This window comes from Polyodon spathula, chromosome 15 (assembly GCF_017654505.1).
Source record: "Polyodon spathula isolate WHYD16114869_AA chromosome 15, ASM1765450v1, whole genome shotgun sequence".
NCBI lineage: Eukaryota > Metazoa > Chordata > Actinopteri > Acipenseriformes > Polyodontidae > Polyodon > Polyodon spathula.
The window spans coordinates 25,493,767-25,517,669 of record NC_054548.1 but is presented as its reverse complement, the minus strand read 5'-3'; the positions used below and the strand labels follow the sequence as shown (position 1 = coordinate 25,517,669).

General features: G+C 39.2%; 1 protein-coding gene across 2 annotated transcripts in view; it reads right to left on the bottom strand.

Moving 5' to 3' along the window:
* Positions 1-23,903, bottom strand: part of LOC121327866 (tripeptidyl-peptidase 2-like) — a 37,464-nt gene that overhangs the window by 4,211 nt on the left and 9,350 nt on the right. Inside the window, exons 9-25 of one of the 2 annotated variants that reach the window (XM_041272151.1) lie at positions 23,667-23,794; positions 13,541-13,640; positions 10,634-10,782; positions 10,368-10,483; positions 9,867-10,038; positions 9,274-9,431; positions 8,963-9,039; positions 7,529-7,635; positions 6,891-7,045; positions 6,140-6,256; positions 5,371-5,471; positions 5,041-5,137; positions 4,463-4,600; positions 4,043-4,287; positions 3,345-3,423; positions 2,118-2,156; positions 449-600 (exon numbers count right to left, since the gene is read on the bottom strand). In XM_041272151.1, coding sequence (XP_041128085.1) covers positions 449-600; positions 2,118-2,156; positions 3,345-3,423; positions 4,043-4,287; positions 4,463-4,600; positions 5,041-5,137; positions 5,371-5,471; positions 6,140-6,256; positions 6,891-7,045; positions 7,529-7,635; positions 8,963-9,039; positions 9,274-9,431; positions 9,867-10,038; positions 10,368-10,483; positions 10,634-10,782; positions 13,541-13,640; positions 23,667-23,794 — 2,130 coding nt within the window. The remainder of the gene's footprint in view (positions 1-448; positions 601-2,117; positions 2,157-3,344; positions 3,424-4,042; positions 4,288-4,462; positions 4,601-5,040; positions 5,138-5,370; positions 5,472-6,139; positions 6,257-6,890; positions 7,046-7,528; positions 7,636-8,962; positions 9,040-9,273; positions 9,432-9,866; positions 10,039-10,367; positions 10,484-10,633; positions 10,783-13,540; positions 13,641-23,666; positions 23,795-23,903) is intronic. The other variant, XM_041272152.1, reaches the window with a different exon arrangement.

Here is a 23,903-nt window from a genome sequence, read left to right as displayed (position 1 = left end):
GCGATCCAAGTAATTAGTTTATTACTATGACATCTCAAAAAGCTCTGCAAATGTCCGCAATATTCTTTGAGCGCTGGATGCAGAAGCGGCCACATCCATTGTTGTGTCAGTGTTATCTCTGTATTGCATTGGGCTATGAGATACGCCCCTTTTTTTCGGTTTCATTCGGAGAAAGGTTTTCTCGGCCTTTTCCAGAGAAAAACGACTAGAGAGCTGTGCTTTACGTCTTTTTGACGATGTCGGACCTGGTCCAACATAGGACCGCAAAGGGTTAAGGCGACAGACACAACTTTGCATGATTACAAAGATATGTGGCCAGTAACATGTTTTACATGTGTTAAACCATCAGTTCTTAGTCCACCTAAATTAAACCAGGTCTTCTAAACAGAATACTGCAAGTGATGCGTGTCTGTTTTTAAGCTTTACTAAGTCTCTGTTCACATCATACTTTGTCATCCACTGTATCTTCAGGTCCCTCATTGCTTCTGCAAACTCCTCCTTCACATCTTTCTCTTTGTCCGTGTCTTTTTCCTTCTCTTTGCCTCCATTCTTGGTTTTATTTGGGGGCGGTATTAGATGATAATAGACAGGTAACACATCCTGCAAACAGATAAATAAAGTTTTTGATTCATTGTAGGCCTCGGAATTTAAGAATAAAGTCAATGTTACTACTTTAATACAACTGCAGACTAAGGACAAGTTCAGGAACATACTGACATGAAACAGCTGGCAGCTGGCCCTCCCGACAAGAGAGCTAGCTGCACAACAGACTGCTTCCCAATAACACAGGGTGAACATAATGTTGTTTTCATACACAACATTAAAAATACAAATATTCATCTTGAAATGTTTTCAGCGACTAAACATGTTGCCAGCATTGTTATATACACAATAAATGTTACAGTACTGCTTTCAAATAAAAAAAAGACAGATGGCAGACACAGTGAAAGGTATTTAATGAAATCCCCCCAACCCCTCCCTTCTTACCAATATGCAATGGCTTCTCAGTTTTCTTTCTGGGAACTTCACATTGAAACATTTTCTAGATCTTTTTTTTTTTTTTTTGCCTTATATTTAATATTTCAAAATGACCGTTTTACTAAATCTCTAGCGTGGGAATTTGCTGGGCAAAGATGTCCAGCTATATTATTATCGGTTTATTTCTTTATTTTTCAACTTAGAAAGCAAAACTAATCAAAATGTTTTTGACAGATATGCAACAATCCAAAAAACAATAATCTCAGCATATTTAAAAAAAAAAAAAAGTTTCAATACCAATGAGACACTGGCTAGAGAGGTAGTGCCTTCATCAGCACACCCACCTCCTCTACACTGACTAGCAGGAGTTTTGCAAACAGATGGAAAATGGGTTACCTTATTCAATTAGTGAAATTTCCCATTAATAAACTGTGCACAACAATGCAATATGAAACCATACACAGACCTTAGGCAGAAAGACAGAGATGTGTGAAGAAACTGAATTGTTAAGACACAAGCAGTGTTTACAGGAGAAATCTAACAAATGTGACAAAACAACAACTTCACATTTTAGTGTGCTCTATTACTTTACCAACCCCCCCCCCCCCAAAATTTGGAATACCCAATCGCTTGACCCCTCAAAACTGCAATTTCCCACACGGCTCAGGAGACCAGAAGATTCAGTGAGAATCTTCCTTTCCCACAACCAAGCCAGCTTCCTTTTTCACCCGGGAAGTCGAAAGCAGATGTCAGCAAGCTACGACCTCTTTGAGCTCACTGGGCACCTGGCCAGCAGGGTTCGCTGTAATGCGATGAGAAGAAACGGTTTCTGCTGGTTTTACCACCCTAACCCATGGGAGCGCCAGAGTCAATGTCCCCCAGACACTCCATGTGGCATCCCCAGCAAAGACCAGCCTACTTCGCTCAGCCAGGACGCATACCTGCGCTGTATGACTCACCCTGCACACCATTCGGCTGCACTTCTACCAGATGAGCCACTCGAGGACCCGACCCCTAAATACACTTTTTTACAACAGCGAGTACCTGGTGCAGTGTCCAGTTCTTAAGTCTTCTAACATGACGGTCTGGATATACTGTATTTTATATATTTTTAGATCTTTTACGGACAGATTCAGTACCTTTTTAAATTTTCTCTGCCGTTTTGATGCAGCCTGCGCCTGGGAGTCAGAATAACATACTGTAAGAAAACATGCAAACACTGCACAAATGAGGATATCACCCACCCCTGCATAATCATTCACCCCTTAACAATATCTACTGACGGGCACAAGTCAGAATGACAGCTTTTATCAAGCAGCAATCTAACCTACAAAAATACATAAATAAATAAATAAATAAATAAATATATTTATATATATATATATATATATATATATATATATATATATATATATATATATATATATATATATATATATATATATATATATCAGCAAGTCAGCAAGAAGCAAGTCATAAAGCCACCTTCTGACATTCATTTTTAAGTTAAAAGTTTTACAATAAAGTACTATTTTATTTATCAGAACTGTTATAGTAAGTTACATGTACCAAATTGAAGCCCAAGCAATTAATTTGTTTGGAGTAAAAATTCAAAAATTACACAAAAGCAGCCAGGTAAATGTTCTGTGGCTTGGTTTGCCAATAATTCAGGGTTTAAGCCAGCGGTCCTCGTTAAACAGCGAAACAGGATCGTTGATGTCCACGAAGCAAGTAGTTTAATGCCTCACCTGACCATTAAGGAAGTGTGCGGATTCAATCTGTCACCAACAACAGTACCAGGTGAGCTTCTTGGAGGTTTATCCATACAAGAACTGACCATCCATTTATTTTTTTCTATCACACAGAAAGACCTAATAGGTATTGATGCAAATTATACTTGAAGGAGCAACGGAAACTTCATTAAATAGGTTAATGTCTAGATTAAATTTTGCTATGCCTGGATTTAATTAATAAAGGAATATATTGCCCAGTACATTTAATCTGCTATACCCCAAAATGAGATTATGTACTTACTAAAATGCTACCATTCTGAGCTGTGCATTAAAATAAGACTGTCATTTACCCCAATGTCACTACATATTTTAAAAAAAAAAAAAAGTGGACAAATATACTACAAAAGCCAGACATTTTCTCCATTTGTGTGCCAACTACAATTTGGATTCTGCTTCAGCAAGCTTAGCAGCATGCATAAACATTAGAAGAAAGCAAAGCGCCAACTTGGTGAGAGAAAAGCAAAGCTGTGATCCACAGAACAAGTTAAACCCAGAATGTAGAATAAACATTTTGGAATGGAGAAACAGGCCAGGAGAATGTGCACAGACATGCACTCCTAAAGAAATACTCACTGCTTTCTTCCCATATTCACTCTTTGGAACTATCAGCGATCCGGTCAGGTAACAGCCAGGCCCTGCTCCTTTAGGAATCCTAGACACAAAAGAAGAAAATAAAAGCAAACAGCACGGAAGAGACAGCAGACAGCACTTGCTTTGTTCAATCTTTGTTTCATAGCCATGTTAACTGGAAAATATGCATGGAACACATACGCTTGGAATATCTTCTACTAAGTTTTATCAATTCTGGTAGAGCTGCCATGTAAAAGAAGGTCTACTTCTCCAATACTAAGAAAAGTTCATCCATTCCAAGTTGCGTCAACAGGGATATTTATCTCCAGTAGTGGGTAACTGTCATCTTAAATAAGCCTGTGCAATTAATTGCTATTTTAACCTGTTCTTTACATTTACTTATTGCTTGGATTCAAATGTGTATGTTGCTGGCTGGGAGCAAGAACTTCAGAATGAATAAAATACAGTTCTGAGCCATGAGCATTTAATGGTTTATAAAACATACAAAATTATCTGATCTTTCTTTTTTTTGTTGTTGTTAGTGTTCTTGTTCTCAGCCAGCAATGTTGGCAGTGGAGTTCCCAGCAATGAAATAACCACTTACAAACACCAGGATATCAATTAAAAGGTTATGCTGGACCAAGCAGTTGTACTAAATAAGTGATTGATTTAAAAAAAAATAAAAAAGGAAAAAGTCTTACTTGTCATCTGGTAAAGACGTAACAAAGAAAGACTGTGAACAATTGGGTGGCAAAGTTATCGTGTTTGCCTTCTTCTTGCTTAGAAGTGCATTTTTGTGAGTTTCATAGATGTCAAGGCTCAGTGTGTTAGAAATTCTATGCGATACAATAAAAGGAAGGTCCTTCAGACGTTCCAATTCACAAATCTGTTCATGACGGACTTGAAGCCGTATAGTGTAGTCTCCTTTTTCCAGCTTCAAAGAATACTGCAAAAGATCATCGAAAGTCAAAATTTAAAACAAATTATACATGTATTTAGGTCAATTGTGGTAATCAAGCAACTGCTAGTAATATTGTGGATTTTGCTACCTCATTTAAAACAAGCTATCAAAGCACTGTGCAGTGTTAGTCTAGAGTAAGCATTAAGTATTTCAACTCTACCTGGTGTGGATATGCATCTCCTGACCCAATTAGTCTCTTATTCTGGTCAAACAACATCCACAGTTGGCTGTCAAATTCAGATTCATACAATAACTCACAAAGCAAGGGGCAACTGGGTGTCACCTCTCCACTTTTAGCCTGCAATGAGAGTAAATACCAAGAACAGTTAAAGCTTGAGAAATATATCTAAAATATATAAAGCTGAAACCTTGGTTAGGGGAGAACGTGCCAGTTAAACCTTATGTTGGGTAAACAAACTCATGATTCAGGCAAGCACTCATTACTGAAAAAAAGTACGGAATGCTGGGTGTCCATCACCTCCACGTGCCAATCACAGAACTGCAAGCCACGGGGACTTTCATACCTAATGAGCAGATCTACCATGCAACTGGAAAAATGCTTAAATGGGAGCCTGACTTGTGTATTGACATGTAGCGCAAAGATTAATTCCCTTATTGCCCCCCTTAAACCTTAGCATTTACCAAGTAAAGCTGTGCATTGAGAAATAGGTCAACTCCCATGCTCTTCCCCAAAAAGCATTTAGAATCATTTCTGCTGTTGCCATAGGCCATACTTACTTGGGTAAAGTTGTAGGTCAGAACTATCTCATACAGTTGGCGATTATTTGGCAGAATATCCCTTGATGCAAGAGGCCTTGTCTTTGCACTCACTGGTCTGCAAATCAGGAAAGGTAAGCACACATTCCAACAACTTGTTTCTGTTGCATCCTTAGAAACTAGACACAAACTGAACTGGGCATAAAGTATAGAAACAGATACACAAATCCATTGAAAACTTGATGAACAGAAGGCAACACAACCAGAATGAAGCACTGACTGACTTGCAATGACTGAGGTGAATATCTGGATGAGGGGTAGAAAGATAGAAATAATCAAAACAAGATTTACCTTAAGGGTTGCACCCAGTTTTTAAGGGTTATGCTAGGTGAGATTTCTTCATATTTTAACGCAGACAGCACTTCAAAACTAGAGATACCTTCTGAAGCATGCTGCAAACAAAAGGAAAGCAGTTTTACGGAACCAACAATGAAGAGACTTTATTAGAATGAATTACAGATTTAGGGGCTCCCTAGTGGCGCATCCAGTAAAGGCGCTCCGCTTAGAGTGCAGGATCCGCCCTATAGCCTGGAGATCGCAGGTTCGAATCAAGGCTATGTCACTACCAACTGTGACCTAGGGGACGGTGCACAATTGGCCGAGCACCACCCAGGTAGGGAGGGCTTAAGCTGGCAGGGGAATCCACAGTGGCAGATAGGGCGCCTGCGGTTCTGCAGTGGAGCCATCAGATCTGTGTTGTCCTCCAGCACTATAAGTCTGGTGGCCTCGCTGTGGATCCGCAGTGCGAAAAATGATGGATTTGCATGAACACTTTGAGGATGCGTGTTCCAGCCTCTGTTTCCACGAGTCACCAGGGGGTTGTTATGGTGAACCAGGACACAAATAATAATTGGGCATTCCAAATTGGGGAGAAAACTGGGGTAAAAAACCATTGGCGAAAAATAAAAATAAAATAAATTACAGTTTTAACAATAAAATATTCTCTAGTTAAGTCCCATCCTATTATTTTAATTAGAAGCTATCACAATTAGTTAAACAGATAACAAAAGTTTAAAGTCATCCCAAGACAACTTTTTGGTACAAAAAATGAAACACTTACGATATGTAACTGTGATGTAGAACAGGTCACACCATGGAAAGAAATGGAATAATCAATAGTAACATCACCCAAACTTGCCCACCATCGAGCGATACAAAATTCAACTGTCCTCCCTTCCTGAAAAATTTAAATGAAGGCCACAATTACATACTGAATGTTCCAGATGAATGGGCTTAAGCTGAATAAAACACAAAATGCAAGAACAATTAAGAACCCCTCAAAACAAATCTATGTATTTTATAACATTGTTGGTATTTATTAAGCAATAATAATGTGGGTTTTTGGGCACCTAGAAAAAATCCAGTAAATTCGAGTCCATGTAGCCTTGACATACTGTCTTCAGTGCACAAACATGCAAGGATATTACTGCACAAGTAGACGAAGCATATATGTAATGCATTTAGATAGATTAAGAAAACACCAACAGGAGATAGTTAATGGAGATTAATAAATAGACAATGTGATTATTAAAGCAGAGAAACCCACAGGAGTGATTTTAAATTGCATTTACCACCAGCACTATGGATTTATTTAAAAATATTGAAGGTTATATTTGGTTTCTATTGGTGTATGTTTGTTTGATTTCTAAACACTGGAGGAGACAGGGTTCTCTTTGGCTTTAAAAGGTTAAAATTAAGATGTTAGGTGTTGGTGAGGAACATGAAAGTGCTGTAATTGTAATAAAGTTGAGTTGGTCAAAATACCAGCGAGTCACAGGATTTAGTGAAATGTGTTCTTGAACTCCACTTACCAACACAGGAAAAGCTTCTGTCAGTGACCCCTTCTCCAGAAGAGATGAAAATTTGTAGAACTCATTGGCACGATATGCTTTCTGCTTTACAAGATGAACTGCATGGAGGACAAACTTTGAAGACACGTCATGCGAATGTGAAGTTATGGTGAGCTCTGAAAAGACAGTGTCCTCTTTACAGTTAAAAACTAGTCTGCCATAGAAGAGGAGACATGTTTTTAAGCAGAATACGTTCTTCTATTTAATCAAGCACACCATACTAAAATGTGTACAACCAAGCACAAACCAACTGAGGCGTAACACGCCATTTGCTAATTTCCTATTTTTAGGAAACATTTAAATCTGTATTACACACGTCTTTAAAACTAGACTGGACCAGTGGTTCAGGTCTTTGTTGCAACCATAATGATTACTTCTATCCAATTACCGTAAACCAGGCAGAGATTTAAATTTAGTACCCAAGAGTCGCATCAATATTTTACAAATTATGGTAAAAACATGCTTGTAGCAAAGGCAATATAGGTAAGTCTTTAAATCAGGAACTGGTGTGCTGTACATGAAAAGGCTATATATTGGATCCATTTATTCTTGGGGTAATGTAGAACCAACACAAGAGTCTCTTTGTTCAAATGTCTTACCTGCCCACCTGGCTCCCTGAGGAACTTGAAGAAAGTGTCGCCTGATCTGACCAGGTTTGAAATAGACATCGTTGAAATGTACCTCATATGTAGTGGATTCATTTACCCTGCAAACACAGTAGGATTCGGAAACTATAAAACACATCAAAACTTTTAATCAACTGCATAAATCAAGATTTTCCCATCTTGTATTGTATTTAAAGAGAATGCATTAAATTTAAATATATTGACATTTTTTGTTCACTTTTGTAGGTGCAATATATATATATATATATATATATAATAACACACACACACACACACACACACACACACACACACACACACACACACACACACACACACACACACACACACACACACACACACACACACACACACACACACACACACACACACACACACACACACACACACACACACACACACACACACACACACCTCTAGAAAAAATTGAGACCACTGCAAAATTATAAGTTTCTCTAGTTTTAGTATTTATAGGTATGTGTTTGGGTAAAATGAACATTTTTGTTTTATTCTATAAACTATTGACAACATTTCTCCCAAATTCCAAATAAAAATAATCTCATTTAGAGCATTTATTTGCAGGAAATGACAACTGGTCAAAATAACAAAAAAGATGCGGTGTTGTCAGACCTCGAATAATGCAAAGAAAATAAGTTCATATTCATTTTTAAACACCACAATATTAATGTTTTAACTTAGGAAGAGTTCAGAAATCAATATTTGGTGGAATAACCCTGATTTTCAAGCACAGCTTTCATGCATCTTGGCATGCTCTCCACCAGTCTTTCACATTGACGTTGGGTGACTTTATGCCACTACTGGCACAAAGATTCAAGCAGCTCAGCTTTGTTTGATGGCTTGTAACCATCCATCTTCCTCTTGATCACACTCCAGAGGTTTTCAATGGGGTTCAGGTCTGGAGATTGGGCTGGCCATGACAGGGTCTTGATCTGGTGGTCCTCCATCCACACCTTGATTGACCCGGCTATGAACTTATTTTCTTTGCATTATTTCAGGTCTGACAACACCGCATCTTTTTTGTTATTTTGACCAGTTCTCATTTTCTGCAAATAAATGCTCTAAATGACAATATTTTTATTTGTAATTTGGGAGAAATGTTGTCAGTAGTTTATAGAATAAAACAAAAATGCATATACATATATACACATACACACCTCTCTTTCTCCATAAAAAAGGTATAAAAATCATAAGTATTTTGTAAAAAAAAAAAAAAAAAAAAAAAAAAAAAAAAATTATATATATATATATATATATATATACACACACACACACACTAGGTCTGTAGATATATATATTTTTTAGCTCTGTCCAATGGCAAATAAGTAAACAGACAATCACACTTGAATTACTTTGTTAACCCACACATGATATATCACACTGACTTACTTTGTTGGTATTGTAACAGTTATTGGTACTCTGAACAAAGGACCAACATTTGGGGTTGAAACATCATAGCCACACACCTGCAGGAGAGACAATAGCTCAATCTAAGCATAATACAAGTTCACCCACGAGAAATGTCCCAGATCCACAAAGAATAATACCGTCAGTCTTAATTAGACACAGGAATCAAAAAATTCCCCAAACTTTTGGTTTTATACTTTCTTTAATAAAAGCATGATGTGCTTCCAAGAAGGTGAGTTCCAATACTGCACTAAACGTAGAATTCTAAGAACTTCAATCGAGTCACACTGTACCTCTGTATAATGCAGTCCTTCTCTGAGCCCCTGGGGATCCACCCGTATATTCACATGTCGACACTGATTCATGAGCTCCAAGTGTGTGGGACACTGAACCCATGGTGCACTGCATGTTAGAGCTAGATGGAGTTGGAGGGATATCCTTTCAGAATTATCTGCAATACAAACCAAGGGGAATTAAAGAAATGAGAGAGGATCCACTGGAATGTTACTTGATGGCAAGTGCATTAGACATTAAAAGATAGCAAAAAGCCTATTTAATGTGGTTTATATCCACAAACATAACTGAACTGGAAAAAGGCCATTTGTTACCATTGTTAAGGCGTCATACATTTACACCTTATTCTCAGTTTAATTTATGATTTAACCATACTTAAAGTTGGTTTATTTACTTGAGTATATTTAGATCATCTAAAAATATTTATTTGCCTTAATTTGCAGGGAATGGAACAACATACAGTGGTGCCCATATGTATTGACCCCCTCATGATGAAAAAAACCTTATACAACAGAACACCAATGCCTGCAATAAAATGAGAAAATATTAATCAATTCACGACACAGTCACAATAAGGCAAGTCAAAACGCACCTGTGCTTTCTGGGAAAACTGGTTCAATCCCGACTGCATGGTCTGAAGGTGAAGAAAGTTGGACAGGGTTCCTGAGGTAGACGCCACGATGGCTACCAACAGTAACTGTAAAACCCAGGTTACTGGTTGGCAAGGATGCATGCTGAGTGAGGTAGTCATAAGCCTTATCAACCTGGCAGACAAGATATAACAAATAATGTGAAAACTGCATTTACTGTACTGTAAGTGATCACTCTGGGGCAGCATGGGATGGACATAATGGTAAGGTTTGGGATTTCATAGGGAAACTTCTGGATATGTTTATATTACAGAAAACTGCAAAAACCATGATTGTTGCAATTTAACCACAAACAATAATGCTGAAACAGCTAGGACACCTTTGAACTCGTTTGGTTTTTCCTGCACAACTAAAAAGAGTTCTAACTGTTTTGCTTTATTGGCAGTCAGGTCTGCATTCTCAGCAACAGTGCAGTGTATTCAAACAAAAGAAAGTATTAGTACCTGAATAGTTCCATGACCTTGTGCAAATACTTCAATGTCATCCATCTTTACAGCTGTATTTTCTAATGCCCTTCTTACAGCAAAAGCAGTGGGTTGGATTCCATTAGATTTCAACCCTAAAAAAACCAAAAAAAAACCCCACTCACTTAGATAACTAAATTATTTGTAAAATAAACACAAAATATGTACAAGAAAGCAAGAAATAAGGTTTAACACATGATATTTTCCCACTTTAAAAGAATTCCTTTAAATTTTGCACCATTTACCTGACAGCACCAGAGCAATGCCACCACAGGCATTTGGGGAGGACATCGATGTCCCGTTCATTAGCTGTGTGCCACGGAGCGTCCAGTTTGGAACAGAAGCGATAGCACCCCCAGGAGCACTGATACTGACACCAAGGGCTCCATCAATGCTGCAGTCACAAACATCATGGGTTACTATGGTATCACTCTGTATTATAAAATACTCAGAAACAAATAAACCTCTATAAAGTATGGTTAAAATCAGAATTTCCAAGATGCAGGTTTCTTTTTGGAACTATATTAACATGTATTATCACCTGTGACAGACAGCGAGAGGATCTAAGCTGCAAATCCCCCTCCCGACCCAAGAGGGTTCTAAGCAGAGGTACTTGCACGCCTGTACTGAGACGGGCCAGCTTGGAGAGAGGGGCGGAAAAGGATGTCGGCCATCTTAGCGCAGGGCGGAATGACCATATTAGGGGACAAGATTACTGTGACCAGCTGTGCTGCATTAGACAACTGGCAGGTGTGCAGAGTTGCGCTCATCATGGGGTGGAGTCTCCTGGTGTATAAGGACTGTCATTTTGCAAGTGTGGGACCTCTGAGGTAACACTGGAATGTTGTTGCCGAGCCATGCGTTTTGTTTGTTTATCATCAAGACCGGGGTCAGAGTGAGTTGTCACGACAACAAGCTGCCGCACTACTGCCAGCACTTTCACCTGGGACACCACACACCCCGCACAACTGAACTGGACACTTCAACACCTGAGCACCTGCACTTTCCACCACCCCGAAAGTGCACAATAGAGTTGAGAGGGACTCGCTCTACTGGGACGTATGATTTGTATTTCTTTGTTGCTTTGGACTGTGTTTCCGTGAATAAAACACACCCTCTACCATTGTTGGTACTGGGCTATTTGCATCTGTACCAGTGACTCCGTGACATCTGTTTCACCACCACACCCATCACATCATCACATCACAATAAACCTATACGAATCGTAAGAGTATAGAGTGTAAATATATGAAGCCTTAATGATACGAAGCACCCTTTCACAACTGAATTATGTTTGTGAATACAAGCCACATAAAACAGGCTTTTTGCTTAAATTCCTATATTATAATGCAACTTTATTTCAATATATTCAAGTCTATGCTGTGGCATTCATTTCTTAAAGTTTTACAGCCTAATATTTAAAAAAAGGTCACTCTAAGCATCCCAAAATGACATCCAGTTGTAGTCAAGTTTACATACCCCAAATGAAATTTACAATTTCTAGACATTTACATGAAAAAAAATTATAGGAAAAATCTTTTGTAGCAAAAGTTTAGCTTTTGTGGATGAGGAAAAAAGTTACAAGAAATAGATGAATGCAATGATTTATTTCAGCATATTTTGTGATGTTTTACCATTCTTCAACACAAAATTGTTCCAGTTTATTCAAATTCCGAGGACTTCTTTTGTGCACAGCCTTCTTCAGCTCATACCAAAGATTCTCAATTGTATTTAGACTGGGACTTTGACTCGGCCATTCCAGAACCTTGATTTTATTCTTCTTTAACCATTCTGAAGTAGATTTTGATGTGTACTTTGGATCGTTGTCGTGTTGGAACAAGTTTTGTAGCTGAGGCTTTAAGATGATTGGCCAATATCTTTTGATATGCTATGGAATCCATTTTTACCATGTGTAGTTGAACTAAATTCCCTGTGCCAGCAGAGGAAAAACAGCCCCATAGAAGGGGTATACTTGACAGTAGGTATGGTGTTCTTTTCTTTGTACGCCTCACCAGACTTTCTCCAATCGTAACAACTACCAGTGTGACCAAATAGCTCAATTTTTGTTTCATCACTCCATAAAACCTTTGACCAGAACTCATATCCATCATTCAAATGCCGTTTTGCAAACTTTAAGCGATTGTCCTTGTGACATTTTCCTAAGAGTGGCTTTTTCCTTGGCCTGCAACCATTGGGACCTTCACCATGCAATACTTGACCTGTTGTTGAAATGGAAACTCCAGTCCCACTTTGGCTCCACTGGGATCATCTTTGGAAATTAATGTCGGATTGTTATTAACCTGCCTCACAATTCTTCTACTTTACTTGGTGAAAGAACATTCTTTTTTCCAAACTGAGGGAGTACCATGAGTCTTTTATTTCTTGATAATAGAAACAACAGTTGAAATTGGGGTACTTAAATGCTTTGAAATCTTCTTGTATCTTTCTCTAGCTTTATGATAATAAATCATTTCATGTCCAAGGTCTTCAGCTAGCTCTTTACTTTTTTCCCATATTGATCTATTGGTAATGACAGCAATCATCCTATACCTAACCCTTTTATACTCTCTAAGAATGTTCACCTAGAATCAAGCATTTTTTAGACTTTTCTAGAACTAGGTTCTGCATTATCATATTGAAATTTCCAGCACCCTGTGACAATACTATCATAGCATAAAAGGGTATGAATACTTCTGAATTAGCATTTGAGTTTTACAAAAAAATTGCTGAAATAAATAACTGCATACATCTATTTCTTGTAACTTTTTTTTCCCCTCACCCACAAAAGCAAAAGTTTTACTACATAAGACTTTTCCTACAATTCTTTCTTTGAGAAATTTCTTGAAATGATAAAGTTTCCATTGTGGTATGTAAACTTTTGACTAAAACTGTGTATAAACCACCATCTACTTGTAATATTTTTCAGAAAGGTAGACATCTGTTCCCCTATCCCCAACAAGTTACAAAACAAATTGAGTTCTTGTCTATCTTGTAGCATAATGTCCACAATTTTATTATATTCCAATACTGTTTTCACACTTGTACTTCACTACTGGGCTAACCTACTCCATGTCCTGGTGTAGTTTTGAGTCTGCATTAATTACTACCAGAGTAATTTTATCCTGCATTAGTGAATGTAAGCAAACTCTTACGTAGGTCCCCTGGATGACCAAGTGTACTGGTTAGCTGGAAGCTTCTCTCGAAGGGAATATTCAGCAGTCATCATGTCAGGAGTAACATAGGCACCAACTCCTACAAGAACACAAGAGACCAATTTACAGGGAAAATATCCATACAAGCAGGTTATTTATTCTTTAGGCTTGCTCTCACGTTTTGAAATTAAGATTATAACAGATTAGCACACTGTTGTCAGTAATGTAGTTCTAGCACATAAGGAAAATTATAAATTTAAATATAAATTAGTGATATTTTTGTAGATAGAGCCACAAATATTTGACCACATCCATGTATTCACTATAATCTGAAATTCAATGTAAAAGTCTTACAGTACAGTTATGGCCAAAGGTTTAGCATCAACCTACAGTAGTAACCATTTTTGCTTCATAATGAAACCTGCTGAATAATGCTACATTAACTTACATACCGCTTTGTAGGTTTTCCATATACTTAACGAAAAACATGTGACATTTCTAAATCTAACATGAAATTTTATGGCTATTATGAGTTTCGGTAGACTTTTGCAATATCATTTTGTTGTTCTGTTGATGACATGATAAATAAAAGATAAAAACTATGTTGATATAGTTTCAAACTTTTTTATTTTTATTATGCCTCAATCCTAAAATCTAGTTGATGCAACACTTTTGGCCATTGTTAGAAAACATGGATTGAGAATTGATTAGCAGTTTGCTACGCATGTGGACTGGTAGAGCTATACTGGTGTTCTTTTCTGAAAATAGAATAATATTGCAGATAGCAGACTGTTTGGTTCAAATTGCATGTACTGCTAACAATTGATAAAGCCCTTGCGTTTACAAGCTTCTTGCCCAGCATTGACTGCAAGCTATAACAGCACTGTGGACCAGAAGGGGACAGACTCTAAGACTTTTGGAATGCCCAGCAGAGACTGCCGTTGGACCCAAAGGTTCTCAAGTAGAATAAGAGATAATGCCACTAGACTCAAAGGGTCCCAAGCAATACGGAGAAATATGAACAAGAAAGATGACAAAAACTAGATGTATGGACCTTTTGTTGCACCAGGGGTTTGAAGAGGAACGCACCGAGTTCAGAGGTCGTCACACTAGACTACACACACACACACAGAAACGCACACACACATACACACTAAATTAAATATATATAGTATATGGTAACAGAATATTGTGTTCTACCTTTGCTATTGGTTAAGTGTCAAAAAAAGAGGAGGTGGACCATCTATACAGAGGGGTATTTAATGTTATGCAAAAATTGCAAGAACGAATAATCTGTTTGTCCTGTACCTGGGACTAGACTCCCTGCATATTTCAATAAATAACTGATTGAAGAAAAGGACTATTATCTTGAATCTACTCACCATCCTTTTTTTTTTTTTTTTTTTTTTTTAAGTTACATCATTGGTGAGCCAATTGCGGACTGTTTCTAGTACTTCTAATACTTTTTTTTTTTCCAAAAATACCAGGGGGGTTGATTCGACTATGGAGAAACCTTGTTTTATATGCAGTTTTTAGAATGTAGTGAGAATCAAGGGTAAAGTATGAAAGAGGACTTTTGACTTCTTGATAATTCATGTACATTGGGTTCACAATTAGTTAAGACTGCTTAACTAAAAGTGTGTTGACTATTAGGACTTTATGTATGAAAGAGGACCTCTGGATTCCTAAAAAAAGTCAGAGTAAATCGTGTACTGTTATGAAGTGCCAGTAGAGTCTATTGGACTAACTACACGGACTTGTATTGCTCAACAGGTACAGGCACACTCTGATTTATGTTTAATGTTTGTTTTTAAGAGGATTTGTTAGACCTGTTTTGTCTTTGTTTTTACTGTTTGGTTTACAAGTCACGATAAGGGGGCAATAGGATAAGCCTCTTATTTAACTGTCCACATTAGGTGGTACAAATAAGGAACAATCAGACAATAAAGTTCCAGTTAAGCCCAATAGCACATACAAAAAAAAGTGTAAATTAAATGTGCAATAAACCAAAACAAAATTTTATGCTTCCTTAAGCATAGCTTTAAACACGGAACATTGGTAAAAACAAAACAAAACAAAAAAAAGTGTTGTTTTTTTGTTAGTTTTGTTGGGAGTCTGATCAACTCCAAATATGTTAGAAGATAACATTGACGGTCATCGAATGGATGACTGGAGAACATGGAGTATGGACTATGTTTTTAAACATGGCAAGGAGGGACCCTCTACAAAAGACAGTAATGAACCAGTCAGTACTATAGGGCAGGAATGTATGTCTCGGAATGGAAAAGAAAAGCATAAGAAAGTGAAACAGGCTAATTGCACAAGAGCAATGAGGCAAACTATCAAAGAATTGAAAACAAGATAGGATTTTACAAGAGAAAATTGTAAGAAATTACCTGTTGAAAATAAAGGTTTGTGTGAGGAAATTAAGCGATTAGAATCAGTTACAAGTGCTTTGATGGTTGAAAGGCAATTGGCTGTCACACAACAATTAGAGATGTGTAAGGAAAACGCAACCCAAAAACAACAATTGATAGATTGTCAAAGAAAGACAAGTAACTTGGAATCAAGTTTGAAAAATGCACAGATTGCATATCAGGAATTATGGAATGTGTCGGGAGAAAACAAAGACAGACACATTGTACAAAAGTTGAGGGAGGTAAGTAAAAAAGCATGTGAACAACGACAGAATAATAAGGTTTTGCAGCGCAGAATTGCAGCATTGGGATTGGTTGATAATGAGCAAGAAACAGTGAGGATAGCGATGGTCCTGAGGACTGGGATCCGAAACAGGAGAGTGAAGAGGATGAAGAGGTGGAGGACTTAGATGAGTTAAAGGACCTTGCTATAGCACCTGAGGAGGTTCAGAAACAAGAGGAAGGCGCTAGAGGGGACTATATATCCAGTATTGCAGAAAATGTTAAATCAAGGAGGCGCAATACTGAAACAGAACCGAAAGGGAGAGTATATTTTGCAGGCAAATATGTCAAAACAGCTCCTGTAATGACTTGTAGGATACGCACAACTGGTACTTTGGACCAGCAAACTGGAATAACTACATATGATTATGCTGATGAACAGGTTAATAGGGATTTGACATTGTCAGAATTGGCTTTGATGAAAGAACAGTTGCCCAAATGGGATGGTAATACAGATCCTACACCTTTGTGTGAAAAGCTGCGTGGTATACAACGTACGTTTAATCTCACTGACAGGGATTGTTGCAGAATCCTGAGTTCAGTATTACCAGCTGAAGTGATTGCACCAACTGAATTTACACCACTAGGTGCTAACCTACAGTACCCAGGACATGATGCGAGAGTTAGGGTAGTGTGTGTGGCTGCTAATTATCGACATGCACCAGAACTCTGTGAGGTTCTTAACGCTGTTCCCAAAAAAGGGACAACACCCTACTGACTTCCTTCGAAGTTTTGTGCAAATGTATAATACCCACAGAGAGAGAGCTACAGCAAGAGATGCGGTTACAGAGGATAACGTCACGTTTTGGCAGTTGGTAATCAACAAATATAAAGACTTAGTCTCTCCTACATGCAAGCATATATTGATACAGTACTGCAGGGCACTGTCAGTAGACCCTGTTCCGCAAGGTACAGGGCAAGGTATACATGATTGTTTAAGACTGGAATGAGTCTGAAACAGAAAGTACCAACAGAGAAAAAGAAAATCGATATGATTGTTACCAGCGAGGGTTGTGTTAAGTCAGGCTGTTTTAATTGTGGTAAGCAGGGTCATGTGTCAAAGGAATGTGAAATGTCTAAAATGTGCGCAAACTGCAAACGCGCTGGACATACAAAGAATCAATGTTGGGCTAGAGGGGGAGGTGCTGAGGGGCAGGGTCCACAACAAAAGCAACGGGCTGTAAATAGCTCAACGTTACCTACTGCACCTCCACTCTCTTATGAGGAACTCAGACAATTGTTACAGTCCTTCTCAAAGCAGGTAGGAAACAATGGACAACATAACCCTTCCAATAGCCCACAGGAACCCCCACCTTCAACTGCCCTATGAAGGGGTCAGGTCTCTATTGCAGCAGTGAGTGATATTACTGCTGACAAGGAGGGCCGCCCATGTGTTAAAGTTTTGGCTGGAGGCCGTCAAGACACATTTCTGATCGACACAGGGGCTGCTTGCTCTCTCACTTACCGCACAGACCTACCAACCAGCGGGAGCTCTAGTCAGCTTGTAGGAGTAGGAGGAAGTTAACCAAAGCCAGAATATCCACTCCAATTACATTGCAATTAGGTACTATTAAATTTGACTTATTATGTATGGTCAGTACACATGAAGGTTGTATTTTGGGTGCGGACGGGATCGGGATTGATTATTGATCTTTCTAATCGTTTGATTTGGCAAGGGGCAAGAGATCCCCAGGGCATTAAGATACCAATCATGATTTCAGATAGGCACTCAGTGTTTACTGTGAAGGGTACAGAGGATTATGATGTTGTGAAGTTACTACATACTAGTGACAGCCAGCTGGCTGAGATTCTGTTGCATCACATTCAAGTGTGGGCACAGCACAAGCATGATTATGGTAATGTTAAAGGTATGGTAGTAGCTGTGAATAGCATTGATCCCCCCCCACAGAAACAATATCCCTATCCAAAGGAAGGAAAAGCTGCAGTTAGTGAGACAATTTCTTTGGAGTACAGGTGGAGGTTGGAGGACGTATATCTGACCCAGAAAAGATTAAATTGATTCAAAATCTGCCCCGCCCACACACAGTTACAGCCTTACCATCATTTTTAGGTATAACAGGCTTCTGTAGGGACTTTACAGAGGGTTACAGTGAGAAAGCTGCACCTCTCTATGAACATCTGAAAGGAAAATCAGGTAAAGAAGACACACTTACCTGGAACAGTGCATCACAGAACGCTTTCATGACACTCAAGACGTCACTAACACAGGCCCCAGCTCTGCGTAGTCCAGACACCACACTTCCCTTCATCATTAAGCATCCGCATCAGACACTAGTTTGCCAGCAATACTCACTCATGCAGGAAGTGCATGGTAAGTGTATACCTGTGGGGTACTTCTCACGTATGCTTACACCGGTAGAAAGATTGTATGATCAATGTACAAAACAAATTTTGGCAGTACGTTGGATTGTGACGCACACTGAATACATCTGTCAGTTTGGGAAAATAATAGTACATACACCACACACCCCAGTCGCTCTGCTTATTAGAGGGCAGATGAAGGGAGTGTCAGCCCAATGATGGGGCAGATGGGTTACTGAACTTGCATCTAAAAACATCACAGTTAAACACTCTGCATCCTACACACTTGCTAACATGCTCACCTATGAAGAGGAGGCTCATGAATGTACGACACGACAGTTGGAGGCAAAGGCTGGTCCTTTTGCGACAGTCCCACTTGCTGACTCTCTGTCTGTATATGTCGATGGCTCTTGCTTTTACGACAATGGCCTGTATCACACAGGTGCAGCATGCTGGGCTCCAGCTATAGGAAAGGAGGTACTGATAAAGTGTAAACCCACAGACTCTGCACAAAAAGCAGAAGTGATAGCTGTACTGGCTGCACTACAGGAGTTCACAGGGAGGCTTGCTATCTATTCAGCGAGAGCATTGGTTTGCAATTCCCTTACAGAGTACTTGCCGGTGTGGCAGAAACAGGGTTTTTGTACAGCCAAAGGTAAACCACTAACACATTACGCACAGCGCTTGCAGATCTGGGATCTGGTCTATGAGCGTACACCAGGCACACTATCCATTTGTAAAGTCAAATCACATCAACCAGAAGGCAGCACGGTACAGGGAGATGCAAATAACACACTAGCCAAGAAGACAGCCATTGATGGGATCCCATGGGATTCCTCAACTGATCCTGTTCAAGTATCACCTGTCACCACGGCCACACCTACCATATTAGATTTGAAAAAGGCACAGGCACTCGATTCTAAACTGGTTAAGGTTATGGGCGCCACTACTGCACAGCAGACACTTCCACAGCCTTACCATAAATACAAGGACACATTGTTGGTATTCGAAAGAACACTGTATCATACTACACCCCAGCTTGCCTGGGTGACACCTCACAGTTTATACAAGGATCTAGTCATCTACATGCATCAAGTGAGTGGTCATGCAGCATCACAAAAAGTGTTAGACCTCTTACAGGGATACAACTGGTGGCCAGACATGAAAGCAGGTATAGATCATCACCATGCGCTGTGCTTAATATGCGCACAAATGAATCCAGCTCCCACACACCACAAGGTCCCAATGGGTATCTCACGTTGGAATGATGGGCCCCGGGAATCTATTCAAATTGATCATACAGGACCATTACCTACAGCCAAAGGAGTATATAGATATATCCTAGTGGTAGCTGACATGTTTAAACGCTAGGTGGAGGCATTTCCCGCACGTCGATGCGATGCTCATACGACAGTCAGGATTCTATGGGAACAGGTCTTCACTAGATGGGGCTTCCCTAAGAGACTGGAAAGTGATCGTGGAACGGCATTTACGTCCGAGGTAATGGCCTGCCTATGTAAAATGTTAGGTATAGAACAACACTTCCACATTCCTTACCACCAGGAGGCTAGTGGTATGGTTGAACACATGAATCGCACATTGAAAGATGGTCTCAAGAAGGCTGTATTAAATGCAACTACTGATCTAGGTAGATCTACATCTGATTGGGTTGCAGCTTTGCCCAGACTGCTAATGGTAATTAGAGCAACTCCAGTGCGAACAACAGGATATCCCCCATTTGAACTAATGACGGGAAGGACAATGCGGGTGGCACACCCTACAGGAGTCCCAACCCCTATTACAAGCAAGGTTACTAACGACCAATTCCTTCAACAATTAGTTCTCCAAAACAAACTTTTGGATACTGCTAACCGGATGGGGGACAGCAGACCAATACACAGTTCAGTCCTCTCAACCCCCATATACGGTCGCTTTTCAAATTGGAGACCAGGTCATGATAAAAAAAAAACTTTTTTAAAAGGCAGGGCATGGGAGGCTAATTGGGAAGGTCCATATCAGGTTATGGACAAGTTGGGTGAAACCAACCTGAAATTGGCAATACAGAAACGTGGCAGACCAATACAGTATTTTTGGTTCCACGGTGACCAGTGTAAGCCACATCTAAAAAAGGTCGTTGAGCCTACACAGACTGCATAAGAATATACACTAAACTAAACCTGGTCTTTTGTGTCCCCACAGGTGAATTATGAAATACCAACTAACAACCTTGATTGGCATATTCACTCTGCTCGCTGAAGCACGATGGGACCCACCAATGACATTGGTGACAGAGACACAGTGTATAAAGAAAGGACAGTATGTGCAGTTACAATGTCAAGATAGCCTGGGGCATGGAAAAAGGACGGTAAAATGTTTGGTCGTGATAAGGTATGGAAAGGCAATAATCAAGTGCCAGAGCCCAGATATGTCCAAAAAGGAGGGGACATAATACTACAATGTCCAGGGGACAGATTTGGAAATATTTCATTATGCCAGTATAATAATGAAGAATGGGCATTAACAAAAGTCACAACAAACCCAGAGAAATGCACCTACTTGATTACGAACTACGATGATTCAAAGGGAGGTGCCTGGGAATTTAAAGTTTTCTTTGACGCTGGTGATGAACCACGTGAATGGGTTTGCATATATAAAGTAAAAACCTGGTCTGATAATGATGCCCAAAGGTTTCTGTGGTCTACGAACCACAAGGGATGGTATGAATCTATTATATGTGAACCTCCACAAGAATGGGAAAACCCAGATAGTTGGGAAGACGGACAATTAATGGCTGGACACACAAAAAGGTATTTTAAAAAAAATCAGACATACAGGATGTCGACACAATATATCAGTATCAATATCCAAATCAAATTAGTAATATTTCAGTTCGTAGTCATAACTGTTCACACAAATCACTCAAAAATATAACAATAACATCATGCAAGGAGGACAAACCCAAAGTATGTCCCCGCCTTTGCACCCCCTATCTTGGGAAGGTATCATTCTCGGACCAGAACGAAAAGCATTGCAAGCAACATACCAATATCCAGAATTGGCTTCAAAGGGAAATAGGTAGTACAATAAAAGACTACAAAGAGTGAATAGCCAAACGAATGTATGAAGGTAATGAGAAACGAAGGAAGAGGGGGCTTTTTGATGAAACAGCAGGCTGGTTTGCTGCAGGAAATTCTGTTCATTTATCAAATGTCAAGAGGGCAAACATGGATAGCAAGTACTGTTGGAGAGGGAATGGAAAGATTGGGGAATGGACAAATGTACGTAAATCAAAGGATTAGACTCCAGGGTACAGCTATATATGAGCTAATGGATGGAACAGAGGGAGCCTTGCCATATTTTACCAAAGCAATAGAATGTAGAATATATGCAGATGACCTTTTTAAAAAACAATGAAGGAAGAAATAATGGACATTAGGCTAAGAGTGGTACCTAGACATGCACAGGAGGAACTCAGGTTGAGGTTGGCAATGTTCCATCCTGATCAGACTGACCTCCTGGGAGCTAGTTTAGTGTGGCCAAAGGAGAATGGCAAGGAACTACCTGGTCACATAGGGTTCTCTCTCTCAATGCCATACATGGATCCTAATAACCAGTATAAAGACAGTTTGAATGACACATATCTAGATTCATATTCGGTCATTTTTATTCAAGTGCACGAATTGTTTAAAATAGCCCTACAAAGAGCGGAAGAGAAGCTGCTCAAAGCTAAGGTCGAAGTTGATTTGGCAGAATTAAAAGCCACCATATTGAAATGATATGGATGATCAGGGCAGGCCTTAGGGTGCACTTTTGGGGATTATATTGTTTTAATAATACTGTTACTGGTAATAGTATTGAACCTGTGGAATAGCATTCAGTGTTTTTGGTGGAGAAAACAACACCGACAGTTAGAAAGGACCATTGGTAGATGGGAAACTGTAAACTTACTTGGGAGCCACCACGAATACGAACAGTGATATTAACTATTTACTGTATTTTTCTATGTTTATTTTTCATTTTTTGTATTATTTTTACATATCTGTTTTGTTTTTGCTTACAGCACACTTACATATAGAAACAGCGAAGGCAAGGTAGATACCTACACATAATGTAGAGACTTAGAATGAGAAGAACATGCTTCACTATAACATATTATACAAACACATTACTTGATGTGACTACTCAGAACCAGCAAAGAGGACATCCGAGGGCCCGGCATCACGTGAGCAACCTGGTTGTAGCGGGTCACCCCCCCTCCATCTTATCGTCTAAAAGTAGGATATGTTGGAATTGATTAGCAGTTTGCTATGCATGTGGACTGGCAGAACTATACTGGTGTTCTTTTCTGAAAAGAAACTAATATTGCAGATAGCAGACTGTTTGGTTCAAATTGCATGTACTGCTAATAATTGATAGAGCCCTTGCGTTTACAAGCTGCTTGCCCAGCACTGACTGCAAGCTATAACAGCACTGTGGACCAGAAGAGGCCAGGCTCTAAGACTTTTGGAATGCCCAGCAGAGACTGCTGTTGGACCCAAAGGTTCTCAGGGAGAATAAGAGATAATGCCATTGGACTCAAAGGGTCCCAAGCAATACGGAGAAATATGAACAAGGAAGATGACAAAAACTAGATGTATGGACCTTTTGGGGCACCAGGGGTCTGAAGTGGAATGCACCGAGTTCAGAGATCATCACACTAGACTACACACACACACACACACAGACACGCACACACACTAAATTAAATACATATAGTATATGGTAACAGAATAATGTGTTGTACCTTTGCTATTGATTAAGTGTCAGAGAAAAAGGAGGTGGACCATCTATACAGAGGGGTATTTAATGTCATGCAAAAATTGTAAGAACGAGTAATCTGTTTGTCCTGTACCTGGGACCAGACTCCCTGCATATTTCAATAAACCTAACAACTGACTGAAGAAAAGGACTCCATTTTCTTGAATCTACTTACTCACCATCCTTTTTTTTAAAGTTACATCAGCCATAACTGTAGATCCAACACAACTAACTGAATAATAAAGCAAAAGCTGAGGCAATCTAGAGGACTGTAAAACAAAGTTACCCATTTTATTTCATTTACGTACCTATTACACTAGATGTAGTCCCTCCTGGACAGCCCACAGTTGAAAGGCACGGACCATTATTGCCAGCACTTGAAACATAGATGACATTGTGCTTCCACACAGCTTCATTGATCACTTCACATATTCTTCTAAAAAAAAAACAATACAAAAACATGTGAATGATCAAATTGATTAATGTGCCACATTCTTTACAAGACTTGCACAACAGATAACAAGTTTAACCTTTAATAAATGTTT